The 16,939-nt window shown below is 39.1% G+C and overlaps 1 protein-coding gene across 2 annotated transcripts in view; it reads left to right on the forward strand.

Moving 5' to 3' along the window:
* Window positions 1–15,223, forward strand: part of PRORP (protein only RNase P catalytic subunit) — a 46,417-nt gene extending 31,194 nt beyond the window's left edge. For both annotated transcript variants that reach the window (XM_066188423.1, XM_066188424.1), the window contains exons 6-8: window positions 9,956–10,104; window positions 10,727–10,922; window positions 12,610–15,223. In XM_066188423.1, coding sequence (XP_066044520.1) covers window positions 9,956–10,104; window positions 10,727–10,922; window positions 12,610–12,738 — 474 coding nt within the window. In that variant the 3' untranslated portion in view covers window positions 12,739–15,223. The remainder of the gene's footprint in view (window positions 1–9,955; window positions 10,105–10,726; window positions 10,923–12,609) is intronic.
* Window positions 15,224–16,939: the final 1,716 nt, after the last annotated feature.

Raw genomic sequence — 16,939 nt, forward strand, 5'->3', positions numbered from 1 at the left:
CATTTGAATAAATAAAATGAAGTAGATGTAGGAGGGTCACAAGTAATCATAGAGCAAAACCAGACAGTCTTAGTGGTGTTGATTTGATGTTGATTTACCATGCTCTGTATGAGGAGTAGTTACCCTGGGCTCATCTAACAGTAACGTCACTCTGCTCTTTCATCATCAGAAGTCATGTACATGATGTCCGTATGAAACACTGCACTGTTTAAATCTGTTTATGTGGAATGGCCATAAGTTTCAATAGTGAGAGGAAGTATCTTAAAGAATTGGAGGGTTCTAACATTTTCATTTCTAGTTTATATGTGTGTATCTGCACATCGTGCCTTAAAGAGTGAAATCCCTTAACTTTCCGTTGAATGGGCATTCCCAAATGGGCTTTCAGAAATTTGAATGCTATAGGTTAGGGATTTCTTTTTTGTCATCCCACCCACTCTCATTTCCACAAGTCTATTTAGTCCACCAGCCTAGTTAACATAACCAGTAATAAAACACAGTTTTAACCATTTGCTGTCTGATAAATTTGGTAAACAAAACACTTCCGAATTATAGTTCTGTCTTGAACTTGAGGACTAATGTTCAGTCCTGGATGCTCCAGAGTTGTTAGCTGGGTATCTGCATCTTTTCATGGAAATGGACAAAAGAGGGAAAGATGGAACATATTTTCTCAAAAGTGCTGGCTGATATAGTTGTATAGATACCTGGAATGCTGAGACACCAAGCCAAAAGTTGCTTTAAAAATTGATGCTTTTATGAAATAGGGCTGGGGCTTGGAAGTGGTTCTTACTCAGCTTCTGTTGCCCAAGCCTTTCTGGTGGTCATATTTTCATGTTCTCAAGCTTGTTTCTCTTGACAAGGGGAAAAAACGGCTAAGTATACTAAGTTTTTCATATAAGCAGTTGTTCCCAGGAGGCTGAGCCTTTAGACAAATGCCAAATATCATCTCTAATTAATTTGTGGGAGCTGACAGTATTATTTGTCAAATTGCTGTATCTTTTAAGTAAAGAAAAATAATTCAGATAAACAGTGGTCTGCCCAGTGTCCAGCTATTGAGTATTGCAGACTGCTACCAATACACTAACATAAAAAGCATCAAAGTACAAAAATTAGGTCTTGTGGACTTCAGCTGTCATGGTGGCCTTTCAGACTTTCACTGCCAAGGATCCCCAGGCATGGACACTGCTGGCAGTGTTACTGGTAGTAAAATGGCATGAGTCTGCAATGATGCACAATCAAAACTAATGACTGTGTAAGATAAATAGTGCTGATCCACATTTTACATCAGCTGCACTACACTGCATCAGATTTTTGTTGGTTTTGTAGGAACGGTGAGTTTCTTGCCAGAGTGAGCCTTGATCCAACTGAGAGAGTTGAACCTCTGCCTCATGGTACTGGCAGTGCAAGATGTACTGATGGATATGAAAGTCCCCTGGGTTTTTCTCCAATCTGGTAAATACCAGTTATTCTCTTAGCAATATTGAACGGATTCTCTCCTAGGTTCCTCCTTGCTGAAAGCTGTGGTTGCATGGTTGGCCCAGGACAGATAGGGTCTGACTCTGACCACCCAGCTGCTCCTCCATCTCAGACCTTTGTGCTTTAGTTTGCTTCTGCTGATTTTTACACTGTTGAAGAACACTTATATGCTCTCTTTCATATTAAGCAACATATTCCTCTTTCTGACCTTCACAGAGAAATCACCACTCATTTCAGTAGTGTTTGTTAATGTATTTATGTGTTAATAGCTGCAAAGGTTCTTATTGAAACAATCATTTTTGAAGATGTATAAAAGTTTTAAAGGTAACCTCTGTAGCAGGCAACTGGAAAATAGTACTACTGAGAAACAGCAGAAAGGCAGTGTGGAAATTGTATTATAAATATTTGCTGCATGTTATACTCTGATGCTTTTTTTCAACTGCAAGTTGTCAGTTTACTGATGTTTTCTTGGTTATCATGTCATTCTACCTGGATGTCTGTTGTCCTCTGAGCTTACAAATAGTCCTTATGTTAAAGTTTTTGTGGAACTGTCAAGTGTATTAAAATGCGGGACGTCTCTGCAGAAGCCTAGGTTTAATACACCATAACATCATCATGCCTGTGCCTGCTGTAACCATGATGTCCCCAACTGCTGCAGGACCTTTCCTCAAAGGACAAAAGTACTGCCTGGGACTTTTTGAACCACAGATAGGACATGGGGAAATCACTTAACATCAGCCTAGGTCAGTCACATTGTACAGACATCTGCATAGGACAGTGATGAGAGATGAAGTGTTAGTACCTTTTAAACTGTCAGTTTCAGTCTTACAAAGCCAATTTCAGTCCTGCACCGAGTTATTTCCTATCTATGGAAAGGATCAGTCAAGCTTGTGCTTTCATTTTCATAACATCCCATTACCACTGCCGCCACCACCACCTGGAGATCCTGCTCGCATTTTGCATTTTCAGTACTTAAATACAGCTTCTGACCCACCCTGAAAATCTTAAGACTGGCACAGCTCCATGGGGCTCACAAATGTTCCTTTTCCGTAGCTATATTGTTTCTAGTTCATTTTCGATGGCTACATTTTTACATTGTTTCTAAAATGAAATGTGGTAAGTGAAACTGCCTTATTTCCTTAAGTCTTTGCATACAGTCTTCTGGTAATAGTCGAAAAGCAAGAGTATCAATGTAATTGCAAAGACTGGATTTGCAGTGAAAGAAGGCGGACCCCTGAAGCTGTGACTTCAGTTGGGAAAATTGTTCCATTTGCCGCTAGTGGCTCTGACAGGTAAAGTTTCACATCTGAAGCTTATGCAAGAACAAGTAAAACTTCATACCTTTTCGTTTTTATTTAACATTCTTCCTCAAGAATGTAACGATGATGTAGGTGTAATATTGGTGCAATGAAGCAATGTGTAGTGATCAGTAAGAAAATACTGTTGATGAAACAGCAGTGCAAGCAAAAAGAATTCAAGGATGAGAACAAAGAATAGTATTGATATGTGGAAATGCAAAGGGAACACTTTCAGGTTTTACATGTTTCTTTTCCTACTTTTGTATAATCACAGATAGACAGTATCACCTAACTCCTCTCCTTGGTGTGGAGGGTTAAGACTTTTTAATATTTGGTAAATCTCCAGGTTTTGGTACAAAATAGTAGGTTCTCAGGAGATGTCTGGATAAAATCAAATCCACATAAGCTGCCCCTTATGCATTGGCAAGATCTTGGTATTTATTCTTTGTCAGAAGAAAAAAGATGAGTAAGAGAAGAGATAAAAGTATACAATGGTATCAGCTATGGAGAAAAAATATCTCAGAGAGGATCAGAAAAGGACAAATACTTTTGTCCTTCTACATGACTACAAAGGAAGACATTCAGAAAATTCAAATTAATGAACAAAAATGGTTTACTGCCAGTCCACAACTAAAATAGAAAATGTTAAGTTTTAATTAAAATATAAAAATTTAGTTGTTAGCACTGGGCTATAGGTAATGGTGAAATGGACATTTCCTACTTGTTACCCCAGCAGAATGCTGCTTTGAATTTCAGGTTGACCCCTTCTCTTCCATCTTTGTTCCTACTTCATAATTGCTGACACAACATCAAAGGGTCTGCTTGTACATTTAAATCAACATTACATTTTTAGTAAGTGATTGGGAAAGAAAATTAAATTGTAGCTGCTTAACAAAACTTTGGAATTTAGAAACTTGACTGGCACTGAAGTAACTTAAAATGTTCAACTTCCAAAAACGCAGTTAGACAGCTGAAGAATATTTGTTTGTCTGTGTATTTCTTGAATTGCAAGAGTCGGAAAAATTTGCCTGGTTTTCTCTTTTGCAACTTGTACTATAAAATTCAGCGATTTCTTCCAATGTCTATATCTTCTTTAGTCATAATTTCTGGAGTTCTTTGCATTGTTCATTCAATAGCATGCTATTGTTAACTATTGTCACCACCCACTTTTCTTTCTTTTATTTGTGGATTAACTTCATTCATCTATAGATCATGATGATGAAAATATTACCATTCAAAAGCAGAGACATTCAAAAACTGTGAGCAAAAATGTTCACACTAAAAGGTTTCTCAGGTGTAAAGTCTGACAAAGTGGCTGAGATCTTTTGAAGATGACAGCCCATTCTAAAAAGCCAGATTCCAAAAAGTTACTGGCTCCTCCACCTGATGATCCCCTGCCCGGGTGCAATACAACAATCCCCCACCCACCTCCCCATCCCTCATGTCATACACACACTTTAATTCCATGTTTAAATTTAGTATATGTTTCTTCACTCTCTGCATGCATCCCACTGTGATCCTGTTAATTCTCGTAGGAAATACTGCTTCACTGTCCATCAGATTACTTCTTGTGCCTTTTGGTAATAAGACAGAGCAGGATATGACTAATTAGAAAATACCAATTTCAAAACATTTTTTTCTTATGTGGCTCTCTGCTGGGAAGGATCAGCACCTATCCCTCCCTATCTACACAGGAGAAATTCGTAATAGTCTTACCAAATCTGAGGTTGATTTACACAGTTTTGGTTTGTATTGTGCTGTTCTCTGAGCTCATCATTAGAATAAAAGACAGGTGTGGCTCTTCAAGATGGTTTGAAATTGGAAACTTTACCTACAGTTTATATAATATAGCAGAATGCAGTGTCAGAGACTATTTACAAACGTATTACTTCTACATTCAGAATTGTTTCAGGGATTGTCTTGAGCAGGTTGCATCTTCAGTTGAAATCAAATGGAGTTGTAATTAAAGATATCCCCATTACCGGCATAACAGCCAGGGTACCATGAATACAGAAAAATATAAATTGTGCTATTGCTTCTGTGTCTTACCTGAATGTATTTACAGTTATTCTGATTCATTCTCCCCACTACTCAGGATTCAAGATGGTTCATTAGCTTGGTCACAGTCCATGGACTATTGCTGTAGTCAGTTTGGACCTGAAAGTAATGTGTTTACATTTATCCAGTGTTACAATTGAGCCAAGTCCTTCAGGCCAAGGGAACACTGGATTGGGCAGGAGCTCGTGATGTCTTGGTACACACTTGGTACCAGTCAGTTTGGACCTGGATGCTGCAAAAGCATCTTCAGTCTCTGAAGACAGACTTACTCTGCAAGTGGCACAGCTGTATTTAGGCATCACCTCATCTGAGCACAACAAGGCCACTGTACCATCCTCAATCTATATTAAAACAACTCGGGAATCTGCTTCTGTGGTTTAGTTTTCCTGCTCGATCAATAATCTGCCTTTGATTAGTAGTGTTGACTGTTAAAGCTAACATCTAAAAATGTGCAAATTTTAATGGATTGTGATAGGGAGTTAAGACATATCTCTAGTGAATGTGTCAAGAGAGGATAAGTCAATTCCAGGCACAGAGTCAATGCAGACAGGTTAAAACATGTTCAACTTTGTGTGATTGCCATCACTGATGTGTGAAGGGGCTGTCACTGGTAGAGTTTTGCATGATGATGTGTTACATCAATCTAAATAGTCTTACTGTAACACAGGATACAAATATTCCCAACAATATTGTTTGTGCAGTATGGCAGAGATTCCTGGTGTTGTAAGGGATAATTCCCAAGAGTTAGCTGCTGACTGTCTAAAGAGCAGAAAGTAAACCAGGCTGATTAATCTTAGTGACTGTTACTTATTCATCTGTCACTGCTTTCCCTTTGAAGTAGCTACTCCCTTGCTAGTTAGGGACAGATAAACTCCAGAGAAATCAAGAAATGTGTATACTGCCCCTGTATTTGAGTTAAGAGGACTTGAGACTAATTTACACTGTGTCATCAATAATAATGTAGAGAATATAAGAAGCATTTTTATTTGGTGCTGTGGTAATGATCACTTGAATGTGGTTTGGTGAAATTACCAGGCTCAGTGAGAAAGTCCAGCCTTTCTTGCAAGCAGCACATATGCCTTCCCTGAGTAACTGGCTGTCCTGTGGGAAAAATCTTGGGCTTCTCCTCGTGTCTCTCTCCTGTGTGTGGGACTGAAGTGAATAGGTTTTTTCTTGAGCTTTTTTTCTTGATCTACAATATGGAAAAAGGTAACCAAAAATGGTGAAACTCTTAAGTCAAATAAATGTAGTCATGAGAGGAATTCATTTATAGAATCATAGAATGTCCTGAGTTGGAAGGAACCTACGAGGATAATCGAAGTCCCAACTCCTGGCCCTGTGCAGGACACCCCAAAAGTCACACCATGTTCCTGACAGTGTTGCCCAAATGCTTGTTGAACTCTGTCAGGCTTGGTGCTATGTCCACTTCCCTGGGGAGCCTGTTTCAGTGCTCAACCACCCTCTGGGTGGAGAAGCTTTTCCCAATGTCCAATCTAAACCTGCCCTTACCCAGTTTCAGGCCATTCCCTTGGGTCCTGTCACCGGTCACCACAGAGGTCACTTGGTTTGTTCAGCCTGGAGGAGACTGAGGGGAGACCTCACTGCAGTTACAACTTCTTTGGTGGGGGGGGGAGGTGGAGGGGCAGACACTGATCTCTTTGGTGATCTCCAGCCCCTCCACTATCTTTGTTGCTCTCCTTTGGATGCTCTCTAATAGCTTAATGTCTTTTCTATATTGTGGCACCCTAAACTATAGCCAGGACTCAAGGTGAGGCCACACCAGTGAAGAGTGAAGTGGGACAATCTTTTGACTGGCTCCAGTTGCTGGCTAAACTTTGGAGACAATGATCATGCTCAGCCCTGCCTGACAGTACAGTAATGGCAGCTCTGAACTGTGGTCTGTGTCAGGGTTTCTTCTGCAGTTTCACAGCTTTGGTTGGGTGGGAGACAGCACTAGCAACAGGTGAAAATGGCAATAATAGAGGAGTTTGTTGCTCTTATTAGCAGATAACCTGTAGGTGAGTTTTGCTTTTAAATGGTAGTTAGTGAACCCAAATGTTTGAGCAATGTCAAACATGATTTATTCATAAAAAATGTGATTTAAATATTTTTGGTGGTTACTTCTTCATGCTATATGTGTATATAGGTGAGTCACCTTTTGTTGAATCACTGAGTGGTGTGCCTCTTCAGCAGTGGTGTGTAGGAATTTCCCATTTCACAAGTGGGAATCTACCAGTAGCACCTAATGAGAAAGGCTGTCCTGCCTAAAGCTAACCCTTGAAACTGGGGACACGTGGCACAGTGTGATCTAGTGATCAGAAAAGGACTGGCAGGGAAGTCTTAGGAAATCTGTATCCTGCTCTGCTCATAGTTCCTTGTATGAGTTAGAGTAATTAATCTATCTTCCTTGTGCTCCATTGCACACTCATGCAACTTCTGAAAATACTAGATGAATAAAATACCCTTGACTTTTAAAATGAAAGATCACTCCTGCTGTTTTTATATTAACACTATTGTGTTCAGTTAGTTTCCTCTGTGACTGAAACAAGTGTTAGTGTGTCTCACATCTTCCTTTCTTGAGAAGCAGCCAGGCGTGGGAGTAGACACACTTAGGAAACCCACCATGTAAGTTCTGTGTCTCCTTGTAAACCACCCCCGTTAAGTGCCTAAGCCTAAAGTGGAAGAAAAGGCTCTTTAGGAAAGTTGTGCCAGATAAGGGGGGTGTGCAGAACAAAATTATTTTTATCTTATGAAAAAAAATCTATCTTCTGTATTTTAGTAGTGTAACTAAGGTTAATCTCTGTGTTAAGTAGAGGAGGGACAGTGGGTTGTTATCTAAGCAGGAGTTTAAAAATTTTAAAATGCTGACTCCCTTTAATTTTACTACATTTTAAGCCTAGTTTGAGTTTTTCCATTGCCATAGATAATTTATACCAACCTCTCAATTTTCTCCCAGAAGCACTTCACACTAGAAAACCTTAGATGCTGATAATATGTAGGACAAGAAAGTCCACATGACTAACAGGTACAAAGTGCCACTAGTTATAACCTCCAGAAAGAAACACCTACAGGAGCTGGATCCAAGACACTTAAGTCTTTTATAAACTTGGGAATAGCTACTGTTGACCAATCTGTATCTGGAACTGCTGTTTTTTAACTTCCTTTTTTTTCACACGATTTTTTGCTAACCTTCCCTTAATGTAGCAAAACATTAGGCTAAAAGAAAAAGTATTTTCATTTGGAATTTTTAAGGATTTGCTAAAGTTACTCATGGTTATTATTTCTTCACTGTTGACTACTGTACATGAAAATGTCAGTGAATGCATTAGCTACATTCCTAACTTTTATTAGGTTTAATGAACTCAGATTAACCAACTTGATTCTTCTTTGGTATTTGAATCCAGCTATTTGCAGGACTGGTTCAGTGCATGAGAAGTTATTGCATTTGGCCTTTTCCTGCTCACACTGTGTTTTGTTTGTTTTAACCAGGGAAAAGTAGACTGTATGCATGTGTAGCCAATATCCAGTGTGATCTCCTGGAAGCAGGAAGTCAGTTCTAGTAGGTACTGTTGGGTGTTTGTGCTTTTGATTAGCACCAAGCTCCTATATCTGTATGAAAACAGAGCCAGAATCAATACTGGCAACAGCAATTTATAGCTCAACAGTTAAAACTAATGTAGAAAATCTTCTGGCTTCCTCTCTCAGATCCAGATTTATGGCATACTTAATTTGAGCCAACTGCAGATCTTTTCCAGTGAAGAGCAGTCCCACACTTCTGTCCTCAGCACCTCCAGTGATGTGTTCCTATCAGTCACTGAACCTGTGACTCAAGTCTATCTGTTGGTTTGCTGCAAACTCAACCCTTCAGAAAAGTCTTTTGTTGGATCAGTGAGCTTGTGTGTAGTTATGATACAGATCTGACATAACAGAAGTAGTGAGATAGTGCAGCTTGAGAGAATACTGAATGGGGCCACCCCTTTCTCCTGGTACTTGCAGGTGGATGCAACTAAATGTGTTGTAAAATGGCACACAAGAGTTACATGAACAATTCTTTCTAGCCCCTGAATCAGAAGTAAATTATACCAAAAAACAAGAAGGATCACAAATAGGAAGAAAGGAGGGAAAAGAGCAAGAGAAGGAGAAGGGCAATTGAATGTATTAAAGGGAGAAAAAGTAACGAGGAAGAGGAAAGTAGCTAGAAAAGCAGGAAGGATTAAAGAATAATCAGGAGCTTGTATGTTGGCAAATAGTGGCAGCAAATGCAGGTGAAAAATTAGGTAATACCTTTCCCTGGTGGTTGAGCATACTGTCCTTGTCTTTCAAATATGACAGATGCATCAATCTCAAGAAACAATTCTTCTGTCTTTCTGGGTCGAACTGAAATGCTATTGTTTTGTTAGAAGTCCACAGTAATAACATGGATGCTGAAAGCCAGAACCTTTGTCCTCTCTGAGCTCAGTCTGGGTGAAGCAGGGAGGCAAAGTCCCAGGCACAAGTTCCTGAGAAACACTTGTTGCAGAACAGGCACAGCCCTAAGAGGCTGCTGAAAAGTCCCTCTGAAGTGAGTTTACCAGCTCAGTATGTTGGTTCACTCGTGGTCGGCTAGTCTGGATGTGGTTTCCATAAAGCCTTAATCCACAGGTCACGGATTTCCATGTCCTGCAGCTCCGCACTAGGCAGCCCGGGCCGTGTATGTCTCCAAGTCCAGCAGGTGGGGCTGGGGAGGTGGTGTGCTCACTGCTCCTGGTGCTCCGTGACCGGAAGTGGGTATCACTTAGATCCCAGCGTGATTCACTTCCCTCGGCTGACTTGGAACTTCTGACATCTCCATACAGCTCTGCCCGAGGTCGTTCATGTCATTTGAACTGCAGGAGCTGGAGTATAAAAGTACTGTATTTTCTGTGTAGTTGAGAGCAGCTTCTTTCAATGAATTGGTTTGTTGTTTCTTTTTTTCTTTGTGATTAAGGAATAAATTAGTTATCTGCTTAATTCACATTGCAGTTAAGAACTGTGTGAAACGAGAGTAGTCCAGAAGTCCCTTTAGGTGAGACACACATGAAAGTATTTATTCGCTGTCACTCTGCTTTTACGGCTAAGAAAATCTTTGGGTTTGCTGTTTTCTGCAGCTGTCTGATGCTGTCAACTGCCTGGCAAAAGAGAATGCTCGGTTGCTTGTGCTGGGGCGCAAACATATGCTGATGAACTCTTCAAATTGGAAAAGAGAAATTATGAAGGAGATGCAGAATAAGGCAGACTTCTTCTTTGCTGAAAATATGTAAGTTGAAGAAAACGGCTCAATGTAATAGAGACCAACACCTGATTTATGTGCATTTTTTCTCTAGTTTTTAGCACCATTACTAGTATCCCTATCTGTGTGTGTGAAAGAAACATATCTTTTGCTATACTTGCTTCAAAAGTACATAAAAAGTTGCATTATGAAGACTTTCATCACTTAGAATCATATTGACAGCTGTATGGTTTATTAGGATGTGTGACTGATAAAACCACTACCAAGAGCACAGTGCCCCGATCATACAGAATTTCTGGTAGCATCAGTCTGCATTGTGATCTGCTGCTGTGTGGGGGTACACTGTTGAGTTTTAGCAGTTTTGTTCCACATAGCACGGTATTGTTAAACTTCGTGCCAGGAGATTATATTCTATTATCAGATTGTGATAGGAGGAAAAAAGTGCTCTAAGTAGCATACAGTTAATGTTTATTGCACTCTACCTTTTGGTGCCCAGTGGTAAACAATTTTTTATTTTATGAGGAACTAGAATAGTGGTGGGAATTTTTAGTGTTGCTGATGAATAAATCTTGATCAGCATTCGAATCACTTCCTGCAACTACTTACTGCCTTGTGAATGACGTCTGTCTTTTCCGTTTGTTTTGTGAAGCTCTGAAGATGATGCCTTCTTGTTATATGCCACTCTCCGATCAGGCAAGCATTGCAGGTTTGTTACTAGAGATTTCCTCCGGGATCACAAGGCTTGTCTCCCTGACAGCGTGACACGTCACCTGTTCCGTAAGTGGCAGCGTGGGCACCAGATAGTGTTCTTCCCTTCTGCAGAAGGAAAGAGTATACATTTTTTGGTAAGTTTTCCTGCTGCAGTCAGAAAACACACAGAGCATATCCATTGAAGATTATTTCAAACTCTGGAAACTAAACTATCTTGTTGGAGTCTAAGAAATGGATTTGTACCAAAGCGCTCAAAACTCCCACGTTAACTGAAAATTCACTGGATTCACAAAGCATGCCACAAACAAGAAAACTGTAAGAGAGCCAAGAAATGCTACCTAAATGTTTAAAATGTAAATGTAAATAAAAGTTTATGTATACAAATCTTTCTAGAGCTGGAAACTCTGTAACCATTACTGGCCTCACTAAAACCTGAGTGCCAATGTTTTCATTTATTTTAAACTTTGAAATCCCTTATTCTCCTCTGCAGCACTATTAAAAAATATCATGCTTCTAATTTTACATTATAATTTCTTTCATCTTTATTTTAAAGAAGCAGAAAAATACAGGTATTTCAGCATTCACTGTAATAGTAACCTAACATAGGTGTAAAGTTTCATGAGGGAAAGCCTGGAACAGTCAGGTTTATAATGGGTATTCATTCAGCTGCAGAAATTGCAGCAATGTCACGTTATGGCAGAATACTATTATTACCTAGGAGATATGTATCCTTGTGAACAGTACATTAGTAGGAATGCAGCTGTTTTAAGATTTTTTTAAGGAAAAAATAATCGTGACATTCTGTATGCAGGTTTTTTGTTATCTGGTCTGTCTGTATTGTTATTGCTTGCTTAAAACAATACTGCACCTATGCAGATTAATTTTCTTCCTTCTCCAGTTAAAATTGTAAAATAACATTCATGATTACAAACACGGATACTAGTTGGTAAGAATGACAGCTTTTCATTCTTTGTTGCCATATATACATTTCTTCTTATGGAGCCGAATAATGAATGCTGGGTTACCTGAGTAACACAGCTTTAGCTACACCTTGATTCTTCCTTTTGTACAAAGACACTACTAATTTTCACATCTTAAGTCCCATACAAGTAATTAGGTTCACTGATATTCCCAGTCATAGCTGTCTTCTAGGTTATTCTGGAAGCTACCACAGGAAAGTAGACTTCCAAGACTATACAAATAGAGTGATAGTATGTCCTGGGAACCATAATTACCAGTCAGAAATGTTTCTTTTCTATTTGTCTTGTATATGTTGGGCTAGTATACCTGCAACAGAACAGACCTGAAAAATTGTTTATTCTATGTGTTCAACCAGATGCTTCTGAAAGTGTTAGTGATAAACCCTTTCCTTACATCTACTTTTCTTACTTCTCCTTGGGACAGAGCAAGTCAGCTCTGTAAAGAGACAGACATCATTAGTGTCATTAAATCCTATGTTCAAGCCTATAAACTCCACATCCTGAGTAATTCCCATATGATTTCATTTAACTGAACAAAACAACAATCATTTTGCCATTTCTAGTAATTGAGTGCATTATGCTGAAATCATTATTACCTGCTGCTGATTGAAGCCAGAATTTATAATGACTCCTAGACCACAAAATACTAAAAGATAGTTTAGTTTTTCTTCCAGTACTAAAATTTAGGACTTGTTTTGTATAAGACAATAAAATGAGAGGTTTTAAGAGATAAAACTGTGGAGACTTCTAAGGTAAGCATTGGAATAACCTGTAATTGATATTTTAGTAATATGTTGTATGAAGTCTAAAAAAAAACTTTTCCTCTGTTTTTTCCCAACAGCCTGCTTTCCGTTATGACTGTGTGGTACAGACTACAGGTGATACCTGGCATATTCCCTATAAAGATGTTTTTGAGGAAAAATATTCTTACCAAATACCAAGAAAATGGCTCTGCATTCAACGGAAATGATGAAGAATGTAATTGGACATGCTGAAGCTGCCTTTTTTTTTTCTTTTTTTTTTTTTTAGTCACTGTTGCTGGCTAGGAGAACTCAGCAGGACAACTATGGGATTAATGTGTGAGGTGTGTAACTAAAGAAAATTGGGTGGCTGCTTTTGACAAAATCATTCCTGCATATGTCTCTTAACATCAGTGGTGGTCCAGTGAGGGTGAATTAGGTCCATTATTTCCATGTTTACAGGCAATTTTTGTGATTTGAATTAAAACTTGATTTTTCCTATTGGAAGTACAGTTTAGGCATTTTTATCTTTCATTTATTCTCAAGATTTTCATCTACACTGAAATGTATAAACTGCACAGAGAGAAGAAATTAAGCAAGACTTGCAAAGTACCTTCAGAGTTTGTGTGCTGCCCTTGCAAAAGTGTTGCATAATGTCTACTTCTATTCAGTGGAGCTGAGGGGGACAAATGGTGCATTTCCCATTCGCTAGACACACACAGACCTAAGACTTCTTCACTCCAATTAGAATTTGTTTGATCACATAGAATGCAAGAGATTGGTTAGAGGAACATATAGCAATCATTTGTTTGGAAGAATGAGGAAACAACCAGTGGAATGTTTTGTGGCTCTTTCACACTCCTAAATTTGCTGTTTCTGACAGGATTTGCCATCACTGCAATAGTTTGCTGATGGAAATGCATGGATTTTTTAAATGAAAATGGATAGCTAGAAATTCTTAAAGACAATAATGGACAAAATTGATTCTTGAACATTTCTATAAAATCTATCCAAAGTTATAAAGCAAAAAAAATAGTATAAATTACAGGAAAAGTGTTTTAAGTTATTTGTAAGTCTGTGTGTGGTAAATGTGTTTGTTTGTTGCACTTACAACTTTAATGCAAACCTTTCTCCCCCCATAACATAGAAATTCCACATAAATCTCAGGTAAAATATCCTGGGCCTGTCACATTTGTCTCATACAAAAGTCCTGTTTGAAACTGAGATGAAACATGAAGATCTTTTTGTATAGAACTTGCAGTTCTGAGTGGAGACAATCTCCCATGACAAGCTCCCTCAGGACTCAGCATTGAAGCATGTTCCCTGATACGTTTTTTTCCAGGACAGTCCTGACACTTGTTCTACTTCTGGTATGAGTTTGTAAACAAGCAGGTGTGATTTGCATACAGTCATGTCCTTCAGGTACTGTACAGAAAGTGTAGAGGAGCTGGGTGCCTCTTAAGGTAACATAAACCCTTGCCTTTAAATTCTCCATATTGTTGGTAGCGTTCATCACAAACCCTTTTCCTGACAGAACATGATGGCTCCTGTGGAGGCAGCAGAGAAAGCAGAGAGATTGGATCTACTTCTCTCATTCCTCAATACTTCTAATTTGTCAGAAGATTGCTTTTATAATTCTTTAAGTCAGAGAACTGCCACATCTCCCTGAAAGTGGAAGTAGTGCTTTTAAATTAGGTGTCTGCTCCTGTGCAGGACTGCTTAGTTAGCAGCTGCCACTCTGTATGAGGCTGCTGCAACTGTGTGAAGTTCTGCACAGCATAAGCTGCTGTGAATCAGTGCTGTTACAGTCCTCCTTTGGTACTAGCTCTGAGAGTCATCAGCCCAAAGCAATGCAGAACTGGGGCTTGAAACTTGGTTTATTCTGTCAATATGATTCAACTAGCACTATTGCACAAGTACTGGTACTGTGTGGGAGTGGGGTTCAAATGTCAGGCTGCAGAAGGTGGATCGCTGCAGCAGCTTTGCCTTAGATCAGCCCTAGCTGGGCAGAAACTGCATCTTCAGGGTACCCATTTCATTGCCAGACACGTTCATGTGGTGAGGTTTGTATTTTACCTCCCCCTGGTCATTAACAAGCTTGCATAATGTCCACATATAACTGTAAAAAATGCATCCTCTACTTCCTTTTTTTGCTCAGGAGATGTCCCTAAGCAATCATTTGGGTTTCACCTCACAAACTGTTCTTAGAGAGATACTGTAATGCCTTCTAAATAACAACACTTCCTAAATACACATTACTAGTGTATTTAGGGGATGATGGAACAGAATGTGGAATAACAGAATATTTACAATTGGAATGTATTAAAACATTGGTGTCAGATTTGTGACTTTTTTCTATGTTTGCTGCTAATACACTTCTCTGTAGATCCTTGCAGGGAATTAATGGCCTCTGTGGAAGCAAAGGGGGAAACGTTAGTAATGAACTTACAGACTTTTTCAGGTGCATACTACCTGTTACATAGATGGACGTGGTACCCAGAGGCTCAGTTCTGAGGTTAATTATTTGAATTTTAATTAAGACATCTGTAAAATAACATTTCTTTTGTGTTGTTCTTAGTCTTCAAATTTCAGATTACTGAAATACGGCTTTTCAAGATAACAATGAATATGAGGATTTGCTTCCAAGTATCTAAAAGGAATTCTGAGGGTTTCACTGGCAATAAAAACAAATGTGAAAGCCAAACCAAAGCTAATAACAGCAGATCTATTTGATGTCTACTGCTCTTTATATAGTGGTACAGTAAAAATTCAAGGTAATTTATTGTACAGATGGGTTCATGCTGAATGCCAGAAAGGCAAGTCTTCCAAACAGTACAGCACTTGGTACCCCCAAAGAGACCCTGACTACCATTTGTTTTGTATGTATTACATTAAGTGAGGAGAATGGGAATCAGAAGGAATGTGCCCTTAGCTTAGCTTGCTGTGTGCCACGGAGACAGAGACACACTGGCAAGATAAAGTTGAGAAAGATGAACTGGCTCAGCCTGCACTCCAGCTATTACCACCTCCAAGATCTCCCACTTACTGCTTACTATGTTAAAAAGATGACAGTGAGAACAGCTTTCCTCAGGATCCTGCAACACAGAATTTGACTCCATACCCATACTCATCAGGAGTGATTTAACATTAAACCAAAAGTGTGATTCCTTTCCTGCAACAAAGCTGTACTCTGGAAGCTATATCCTGAAAATTGCATAACTTCCACTCCATCATGTCCATGGTATTGAGCAACTATTCCTCTTTCCTTTATCTAATTCAAATACTGAGTCTTTGATTCCAGACTTAAGGATTTTCTTGGTTACTATTTGGCAATCAGGCTGAACACTTGATATTTACTTAGATTTTCTCATCCCCCTTTTCTCAGGGGAAAAAAAATCATTCTAGAGAATGAAAGAGCTTTGTAGATGGAAGAACTGTAAAGGTATGGATCATCGTCTTGGAGAAACTGGTCTTAAGAGACATAGAGGTCATAAGAACCATCAGTGTTCTGGAAGGAATGCCTAGGGATCCATTGTTGGCTATGTCAGTACAAAAGGATCAAATGGTGCTGGCAGATAGAAGGTTCAGATAAAAGGTGAGGTTCAGACAAAACCACACATGTCGTTATGCTGACCAACTCTTCACCATGGTGTGTTGTGGATTCAAGAAGTTCATGTGGGTTCAAGGGGGACCAGCAAGTTCGTGAAAGGGAACCAGCAAGTGTTACTAAATAACCAGACACTATCCCTGCCTTGGGAAGTCCCTCCAGGTGGTCTGAGACTGGGAGAGGATTCGGGGAGTGTATCATGAAAGGCCTGCTCTAGTCTTAATTCTTTGGGAATTCCCCTTTTGGCCACATTTGGAGACACAGCATTGGATAAGACTGGCTCAGTTCTGACCCAGCAGATGCAGTCACACATGTTCATGTCTTCTGTGTTCCCTTTAAACATTTCATGTCTGCCCACAAAGTCCTTCCCTTATGAAAGCGACAAACTGAGTCTTGTAATACAGAGTGGGACATTATTCTCCCATAGTATTAATAAGCAAGGAGAAATATTTTGAAAAATTTGGGAATGCAGACTTTTATTGTGTGCCATACACAAATAAGTTCGCCTAATAATAATTTTAAAATAGAGGTGTGGATACCAGAACACAGCTTTTCCAACTCTTTTAATGACCAACTTTTAAAAAAATGCTTTCCCGCTAAGAGTAGGGGAATTCCAAGATGTTGAAAGGCAAGAAGAACATATATTCACGAGTTTAAATTTGGGGAATTTCCCTTTATACTGGACACCGATAAAAAGTCTTTTAAACATCGCATTTTTTATAACGCAGCTGTGGCAACAATTACCTATGAATACCTTAAACATGTTTTTTGAGGCACTTGCTTTAAAATTATTCTCATTGAAGAGGGCACGTGGAAATAGTCTG

The sequence above is a fragment of the Chamaea fasciata genome, unplaced genomic scaffold (genome assembly GCF_029207755.1).
Source record: "Chamaea fasciata isolate MVZ Bird 193981 ecotype frontalis unplaced genomic scaffold, bChaFas1.0.hap1 SCAF_7, whole genome shotgun sequence".
Taxonomy (NCBI): Eukaryota; Metazoa; Chordata; class Aves; order Passeriformes; family Sylviidae; genus Chamaea; species Chamaea fasciata.